Source organism: Schistocerca serialis, chromosome 6 (genome assembly GCF_023864345.2).
Source record: "Schistocerca serialis cubense isolate TAMUIC-IGC-003099 chromosome 6, iqSchSeri2.2, whole genome shotgun sequence".
NCBI classification, from domain to species: Eukaryota; Metazoa; Arthropoda; class Insecta; order Orthoptera; family Acrididae; genus Schistocerca; species Schistocerca serialis.
The window spans coordinates 372,443,559-372,452,905 of record NC_064643.1 but is presented as its reverse complement, the minus strand read 5'-3'; the positions used below and the strand labels follow the sequence as shown (position 1 = coordinate 372,452,905).

The following is a 9,347-nucleotide window of genomic DNA, read 5'->3' as shown; positions in this document are numbered from 1 at the left end:
TTAACACCTGTTTGGAAAAAAAGTAAAAGTAAGTGATGTGCACACAACAGCAAAGTTCTGAAACCCAGAGGAAAAGTACACTATGTCACAAAAGCACAAAAGTTGTTTATGTGGGAACAGTCAAATAACGATTTTACTTGTGTGTTATATACATTACATTGAAGTTTACTGCAATTACTTTATAATTACATCATTAAAATGATAAAACTGTAAACAAATAATATACAAATACCAAATGGCAATAGGAAAACTCAGCCATATTTGCAAAATGTAGAGTGATGCCTTATTGCAGAGTGTGTGAACTGCTTGAGGCAGTTGAAGCACTTGACACATTTGTGATTGGAGACTTATTTGCAGAAGATGTTGCTGGGCCATTTATAACCACAGAGTTTCTGTGCAGTGTGCCCATTAGTCCTTCAAATAAAATGTCACTGATAAACTTCTTTGCAAAGGTTTGCTGCATTGGGTCCATTTTCTGGAGTTCACGAGCCCATGTTATGCCGATGTGGTCCTCATCAGACACTCGTTCCCGCAGTCGCTTGCATGCAAGTTCTAGCAAGTCATTTGTAGCCAGTGCTGGCTGCCTTTTCTTCATTGGAGGATTCTTCTTGAGTATCTCTGCTTCAGACGTTTCTGAATCCTGAAAGAATAATGCAAATGCAGTGGACTCATTGGTATATGTGACGGTTACAGATAACTAAAAAATACTGAATATATTATCCTACTACTTAGTCAATCCAATGACAAGCACAAGGACCTTGGGATAAGAATCATCAAAGAAAAGATCCTCCCTGCGACATCTATCATTCGTGACAACTTTAGTTTATATGTATAATACTCAAGGTACTGAAGATTTTTAGTAGCTTTGAGTGGACCATAGTCTGAACTTTGTAGATCAGATATTCAAATACTTTTTTCTAATTCTTGTTTTCAATAGAATTCACAATCACACTTGTTTTTAAATATACATAGTGGGAATAAAAATACAATATACATATTAATTATTTTATCAAAACAATGTATTTGAGACTAATACCTCCAAAGAACCACAATGTAAACAGTGAGAATGATTAAGGAGCTCAAAGCTTACTTGCAGTTACATAAAGCCATAGTTATGAATGTAATATTATGTTCCTTTGATACACTGAATGGTTAAAACCTGGTAAAGAAGATCTTTTTACAAAAAATAATTTTGTCTATATTTTTCATTTTAGTTCTCTACCCCTACAGTGTACATTTGGCATGCTTCATGCATATTAGTATTTAATTCATACTTTTTTCAGTTTTTATACAAAATTATAATGTAAGTGGGTGAATGCTGACTATTCAGTCTTTTTACATCACAAAAGAACAACTGTCATTATACTAAATATTACCTGTACTTAAGAACACATATATTTTCTGTTCTTTCTGACCTTCGCAATATACTTATCTATAATTTTTTCTTCGTTAATAATGATGTCTCTATGGACATACAACAAAGCAAGCCCTGTTAAGCGGTATTGCCCACAACAGTTTCTCAATGAATGCTTAATGAGTTTGTATGTCGAGAAAGATCTTCCTGCTCTTGCAGTAGACACAGGAAAAGAAGAAAGGATCAATGTTAAAGATCTAACAGCAGGAAAAATTTATGGGATGCAAAACTGTAAACACGTAACTGCACAGCCTGGCAGAAATGTTTTGTTTGAGTCTTCCATTCTCCATTTTGCGAGCAGTCTTACAATAGTAGCAATGGGGACAAAGCAGACTGTGCCCTAATGGAAACATGAAGCGCAAGCTGCTGTGGCAGATCAGGAAGCCCTGCTAATATTTGGCAGCCACAATTCGAACAAGAGGGAGAGCACAAGTCACTGTTACAGGTAATACATTCTCTGGGCACACCAAGTAAGGTGGCTTGGGGAATACTGAATTAAATGATTAAATACACTGGCCAACACTCTAAATTTGCGTGCTTAACTTTGGCGCATTTGATTTTAATTTACTTTCAACTCGCGGGGGGAGGGGGGGAAGGGTCGATCGCCCTCTCCGTCGTGTCCCCCCCCCCCCCCCCTGCCCTTGGTTGGGTATATATTCTGTTGATCATATCGCTCCAAAGAAATATTACATATATTTTTCGTTGAAGCAGGTAAACATTACCTGTCCCACGAAACTATGACGAAATAATTCTTTTGAAGAATCTGCATGCATAACTAGCAACTACAGTTCCGTGCTTTTGGGGGAAACCGGACCTTCACTTTCCTCAGCATGAAAGTTATATTAATTGGGATACCTACTTTACTCCTGTTTCATGCTTAATATTTTGTTTGTGTGTTCGTGCATAGAGAATGTGGTTACGTGATTGGCTAACTACATCATGTGTAATGTGCTTTGAGTGCTGTGATTGATTGATGAGATCACATATCTTGTGCTCTGTCTAACAAAAGCACATCGCAATCATGATTCCACAGTTTACGAAGCTGTCGTGCCATATTTGATGATTTCGTATTTATACTTGCGTACTCGAAAATAAGCAGTTTCATTGATACAGGGCATTAAAGATCTATACAAGTCAAGTCGCATTCGGGAAGATGGCTGTTCGAACCCGTGTCCGGCCATCGTGATTCCAACCAGCCAACCAAGTCAAGTCGTTTTTTGTTTATTTGTCGTGCTACAGTGCCAAGACGTGTGAAAACAATATATTAAACAGGAATCGAAGCATTTCGAAAATACGCTACTAAATTTTCCAAATGAAATGATGAAAACTGACAGTTTCGTGAAACAGGAAATCTATAATCTAGGTAACAACAGTTAGTTGGCTCCACAAAAATTGCGACTATTTTTTTGAAAATTTAACACATTTATTAAACACAATTTTTGCTGTGTTCGCTGTAACTGGATAAATCATGTGCCCTGTGCTGGCCGTCATTGGCTAACAGCTGCAAATCGAGTAGTCGCCGTCTTAATTTCGATGTTTCGGGAACTAAAGGGGGCCGTATTTTGAGAATAGCATGTTTCTACTTGAGTATTCCAACAATTACAATTTCAGTGATACAGTTCATTGAAGATATCTCCAAGACGCCTCTTTTCAGTGCGGTTTGATGTGCTACAGTGGCAGAAAGTCCCATACCGGCAAATAAAAATTTTACCCCTAAGAGTTTACTTCAAATTTTATGGAATATCCTGTTTTATATGACATAATTCTGCACAATATATTACGTTATGCTGTTAGGTGATTTCGTACACTCCACATCAAGATGACATCTATCCTGCGCTTGTGGCAGTCATACGCGATCTGAACATGGGTGTGTTAACAATATCTTAGCTTCAGAGTAAAATTTATTCAAGAAAAATAGAGGCAATCAAAACAACTGGCTGTGGAACAGCGCATGTCTACAAGACTAAAATCCCATTGTTCGATTTGGCCGAGTCTTTTTTAAGGAAAATAGTTGACCCTGATGACATATTTTCTTTATCCAGCCACGAACCCACAAACTTTTTTTTTTCTTTTCCACACACGACTATAACAATCACAAAATGACGAAACTGAAGTGTACGCTGATGGCGTTGTGTCTACAGATACACACGAAACCATTTACGTGCCATTCGTTTCATGCAACAAATGGCGCAGCCCAATGCCGTCTTGTAAACCACGGTACTGTATACAAGTGCAGTTTCGGTTTACATTTGTGGAAACTTGCAATAATATGCGCACTAAAGGATTATATTCAGGTAAGTAGTGTATTCGCAGAGGTAAATATCGATACATACTTTTATTCATTAATTTGCATTACCGCTAACTAGACACATATTCTTTCCTGGCTGTTCCTTTTCTTGCCCTAAGATTTATCATTCGCGACACTTCTGGTTTGTACTCATCTGCCCTAACATCCTACAATGCCGGCAATAATTTATACATTTCGATGCTGTCTAATAATACGGTAACCATTTTTCATCTTGTTTTGAACTCATTTTCCACATGACAGCAACAAACCTAATCTAACCTAAAAGCTGATTCCTGTGCAGCATGCGAAAGACTGTCATGGATATTGTTAAAAATATTGTAGTGGATACAAAATATTGTCAGACATTTCCAAAGTTTTTGATGTTCCCAATAATACTGCGCAATCTCTCAATCTCAAACCTGGATGGTCAATATTACTGCTCGTCGAGGAAATATTGTCAATATTATTGACCGTCTAGGGGCCGCAATATATGTACTTCAACTAGTTTGTCACCACACTAAGATTGCATTGGGGCGCTTACATCAAACACTAACCCAATGGACCAGGGGAAGCATAGATTGATGAATCAAAACTACTAATTATAAATTAAGGAAGGTAATTTATCATGTAGATGCGTTGTTTTTAATGCGTTTCTTTACTGTAACTAGTACTGCAAAGTAAATAAAATGACTATGCTGACTGAAACCTACAATGATCTTACGTGTGTACTGGGATAAGTGTTGCAAAACAACATCTATGCTTACTGGATCTTACTTGTCAATTCTACGAACTAAGCCAAATAAAATAAATATTTCAGCTTACTGTCATGATGCAGTATTCTCCATTTTCATCTGGTATTGTAGAGAACGACGTGTCTGGCGATTCCTGATCAATTAGAAACTTCATTTCTTCAAAGTACCACATGGTGCTTTGGCATGTATCTTCCAGTCCACTTACTGATTGTCTATCATTTACCTTTCTCAGTTCCTTCCGAAAATTTGTTCGGAGCGAATTAAATTTCCTTTTTAAATCCTCCTTCGTAGCTGATGGGTACCTTTCTTGATAAACTTTCAGCAGGATATTGTAGGACTCATTTTTAATGTCTTTGTTCTTATATTCTACGGATTTCACTTTCCATAATGCTGGAAGCGATCTATAAACCTGAAGGGAGTAAGATACATTATTGTAGAGGATAGGTATGTTTTAAATAAATTAATTCGGCAATAAAAAATTCAAGCTTCTAAACGAACAACTAAGCAGTTGAAGTGTTATTTCCTTGCACTTAAAACATTTTTGCCAAATATTTCTAAGGCTAATTACATAAGAAGCATAGGTATTAAATATGTGATCAAAACTACTCACCTGAATGCATTTCAACAGATGAATCCTTTCATCTGTCTTTCCCGATTTATTCATATTCGTATAGTGTCGCCGTTTCAGTTGTTTACAAGTCCGAAAATTACGACCTCCGAAGGAAGTGACGAGTATTGCGTAGTACTAAGGTACAAATATTGAACGTGCGTAATATTTGTGGAAGTCTGTAGTCTTCTTCAATATATTGCGCAAACCGTCAATACATCCCACAAGTACAGGCGCCTAGAGCCAGCAGAGCTGAACTACCGAAGGCACCGACAGATGTCTCTGTTGTCAAGCACCGTGCTTGTAAACTACGGTAACCATTGTACCAAATTAATATATGACAGCGCCGTAATATTTTCAGTTGTTAAATTCACGTATGTTGAGTTTGTGATGACTCGATTTTGCATACATGATTCTGATGAAATTATGTGAAAGTATTAATATATGTATAACGGTGTATTATCATTGCAATCCTCGGTAGTATAGTGGTTAGTATCCCCGCCTGTCACGCGGGAGACCCGGGTTCGATTCCCGGCCGGGGAGAAATTTTTTAATTTTTTTAAAAATTTCTGTTGCTTTAAGGCACACAACATGGTATCATTATTAACTCTCCTGTATATTAGCTATCAATTTTTACACGTTCTACATCATTCATCAGACTGCATAATTTCAAAGCAAGGGTTTATAATAAACTTAAAAAGGAAAGTGGGAACTCCACAAAAAGACAATACAAATTACAACGCCAAAATACTGCATCGAAAACTCAGTAACAATACTATTTTCACAAAGTCCACACGAATCTGTATTACACATGCTTAAATTTGCAAGTACAAAGTACCTACAAATTTTGAAGTTTCCACCTTATTTATTATTTCCTCCCCATGTATGTATGCCTGGATTGATTACAGTACTAGTGGCATCTGCAAAAAGAATTGATTCTGCTTGCAGTATATTAGACAGAAGCTCATTTACATATCTGAGGAACAACGGCGAACCCAAGATTGAGCCTTGGAGAACTCCACATGTGACTTCTCCCCAGTCAGAGGAATCTCCCTTAATTACATTTGGTTAGTTAGTAAGTACAACTTTATGCATTCATTCTTGTAAAATCTGGTGAATGAACACAAATGGCAGTAGGGAGTCTGCCCTATAGCAACACTAACCGGTCTGGAGTCATGACATAGTGCAGCAGCATTGCTGACAGTTCAATGTGGTCTCTGACTTCAGTGAGTGTAGATGTGTGTATCAAGTGTTAGAATAAATCACATGTTTACAGAATGTATGTGTGTCTGTACCACACTACCAATACCCAGTGTCTACATAGATAACCTTAAGTTTATGCCTCCAACGAGTTTTTGCTACCATGCAACTTCTGTGCATTTTCTGCTTTTCTGATCATGCCCGACAATGCTGTCTAACCAGGACTGGTTGTGGTGTGATGGCAGCATTAATGCAGGAAGCCATTTGTAAAATGTTGCAAATGCAACTGACAATTTCTTCTTCCCTATGCAACATTTAGTGACTCGCAGATACCTACTGTGACAGACATTGTGCTATTTACATCTCAACATCGGACTATGTAAAGGCTGAGTTCACATAAAACGCAACTGGTTTGGCATCTTCTTGCCCCTGTGAAATCCATTTTGTAATGACTTTCTCACTGCTGTGAATCTCGGAACATCCGCATCTCCCGCAACTTTTCAAGATCCATTTGCTCCAGCCAGAATGCAATGTCAGCCACATTGCTTCCCACAGCAAGCACATCTTGGACTGACAGTTACCAATCCCAGACAACTTCTACCGAACACAGAGCCATCACCCCTCCCATGGTGGTCGCTGTACGCCTAGTGGCATTCTGTCAAATGGGGCCCACTGCTAACACACCCCACTACAGCTGTCAACACTGAATACAACATGCTGTTTCACAAGGCATACCTAGAGTCCGGCAGGACCTGCCTTCCGATGAAGGACATGTCATTATAGTTTGCCTGCCTGAAGCTATTTCTATGCCTCTACAGTGCCAACACCATTGTACAGGCTCTGATGACCAGCCTTTAGTACTGTATGCCAGAATTCTACAATGGGGATACTATGATATACCTACTCATCTCCACGAAACAGCTACCACAGTTCAACCCCCTCCATGTCAAAGTTTGGTTTGCTAGAGGCAAAGTTTGTGACCCTGATTGCACACCTAAGTGGTAACAGCAACTTTATCAACAATGTCATTCTCCACCATCCAACTTGTGGCGAGCACACAACAGTGAAGTGTACCATATTAGAGCACCTGTCTTTTTCACTAGAACAGCAACTGACAAAGGCCATCTGTTACAAAGAACTGGGTTCATGACACCTTTGCAGTTGTGGCGCAGCATCCATACAAGCACAAGCCATATTGTGCTGTCTGATGCTATGTTTTGGTCTCTCTAGCTATTTAAGCTCCCACCACACATCCAGTCATTACTCCGACTCTGTTAGAATTGCCCCAGAACTGAATGCCCTGCCCTCGCTGACAAGCTTCATGGGATTGGGACACACAAAAACAGTATAAACAAGGCATAATTCTTCAGAGATGCCTTGCTGCACAGCCAATGCATGTGTGCCACAGTGCTGCAAATGGCACCAGCTGCTGACCAGCTACCCCTACCAGCAACTTTGCCAACAAAAGCTCCCTACCTCCAGTGTTCGCTCAGTCTGTGTCCAACTGGCAGATTGTCATGTTTGGCATTGACGCTCAAACCAGACCAACTGGCAGCGCAACAAGCACCACATCACCCTGCAACACTGCTGATTTCTTACATGTTTTGGCACGCAAGCTTGGAATTGCACCCCACTGTGTCATTTCCCAAACTGATATACTGGCCTGACAAAGGGACACCAGGCTATTGCAATGGATCGAGGTGCCCAATCGCCATGTCATGCACCACAGCCTCAAATGTGACCGCTCGATTGCATCACACAGATCATATCTTATAGACTGCAAAATAGAAAAACGTTATTTCATGGTCACAGGTTGTGACATGAGTCTACTCTCTCACACATTGGCTTCTCCATCTTCTGGCACATTCACGATTGCCTTATGAGTGTTAATAATTCCATGAACGATTTTTACAGATCTACTACTGCCACTATTGACTTGGCACCCAATCTGTAACTGCATTGTGACTTTGTGTGTGCTACAGTTGCTGAACTGGTTGTTGGGACTGACTTCATGACTCGTCACAAGTCGGTTCCTCACCTCACCCAATGCACGGCCATGCACGTCCAACAAGATTAATTATCCAGGGATTTCCACCCAATGCAGTTGTGGAAACACCACCTGCTATTTCTCCACCTATGGACCTTGCAGTAGACTCCCTTTCTTCAAGTCTACATATAGTGAAAGAATCTACGAATTTGTTATTCCAGTTGCAACACTTGGAGCAATTTCGTACGGACAACTTAGCTGACACCATTCTATTGCAAAAGGAGAATGACAACCTTGCATAGCCATGTAGCCACAGTGGAAGCCTCGCTCACTGCTGCACATGATGTCAGTGCAACCGATGACTCCACACACACTGTTAAAGTCACATGTGTGCTTTCCTGGACGTAATTAGTCAAGTGTTCAGTACAGTGGGTGCTCTTTCACCAGTTGCATGTTACATTCCATCTCCTTCAAACCTGTGCCACTTTGATATTAATAATGGTGGATTCCAGCACAGTATAACCAGTCCTGTACTCCCTGCATGGCAGAAAGCGTGCCACTTGGCTCCAGATCACCTTGGGGCCACCAAAGAGATAGTGAACAAAATGTTAGCTGCTCAAAAAATACTTCATGATATTAATCAGTGCGACACCGACTTGGACAATATACTAGTATTTTCAGTTTTCCCAGACAAACAGAAACTACTCCTTAAATGAGTTTTCAAGGCTTTTGACCAGGTGGTAGTAATTGTTAATGGAGAGAAGTGCCACTATGCACACCTACTGGGCGTTTCCACAACACCGAAGGTTACAAGCCAACTGACCGTCACACTGCTCTTATCAATTCACTGTTGCCATCTCACACATACTAAGAACTCCAAGGTTCTTAGGGATGGTAAATTTCTATCATAGACACCTCCACATGCTACCAACATTCAGCTTCTGCTAATCCAGGCCCTTGCTGGCAAAGACAAATCTGGGAAAAAGATGGCCCCATGGACACCCCACATGCCGCACACCTTCGATGACTTGAAACAGTGTTCCCAGTAAGCTGTCACTCTTGCACTACCTGATCCTAAGGCCCACCTTATTATTACACCC

General features: G+C 40.0%; 1 protein-coding gene and 1 non-coding gene across 2 annotated transcripts; one reads left to right on the top strand and one right to left on the bottom strand.

Annotated features, from left to right (window-relative positions):
* Positions 1-212: 212 nt before the first annotated feature.
* LOC126484623 (uncharacterized) lies at positions 213-5,297 on the bottom strand. Its single transcript, XM_050108206.1, has 3 exons — positions 5,064-5,297; positions 4,524-4,862; positions 213-640 (listed from the first exon to the last, which is right to left on the bottom strand). The coding sequence occupies exons 1-3, from the start codon at positions 5,115-5,117 to the stop codon at positions 284-286; spliced, it is 750 nt and encodes a 249-aa protein (XP_049964163.1). The 5' UTR covers positions 5,118-5,297; the 3' UTR covers positions 213-283.
* Positions 5,298-5,531: 234 nt separating this feature from the next.
* Trnad-guc (transfer RNA aspartic acid (anticodon GUC)) lies at positions 5,532-5,603 on the top strand. Its single transcript has one exon. It is a non-coding gene; the product is annotated as a tRNA-Asp (tRNA).
* The last annotated feature ends 3,744 nt before the right edge of the window (positions 5,604-9,347 follow it).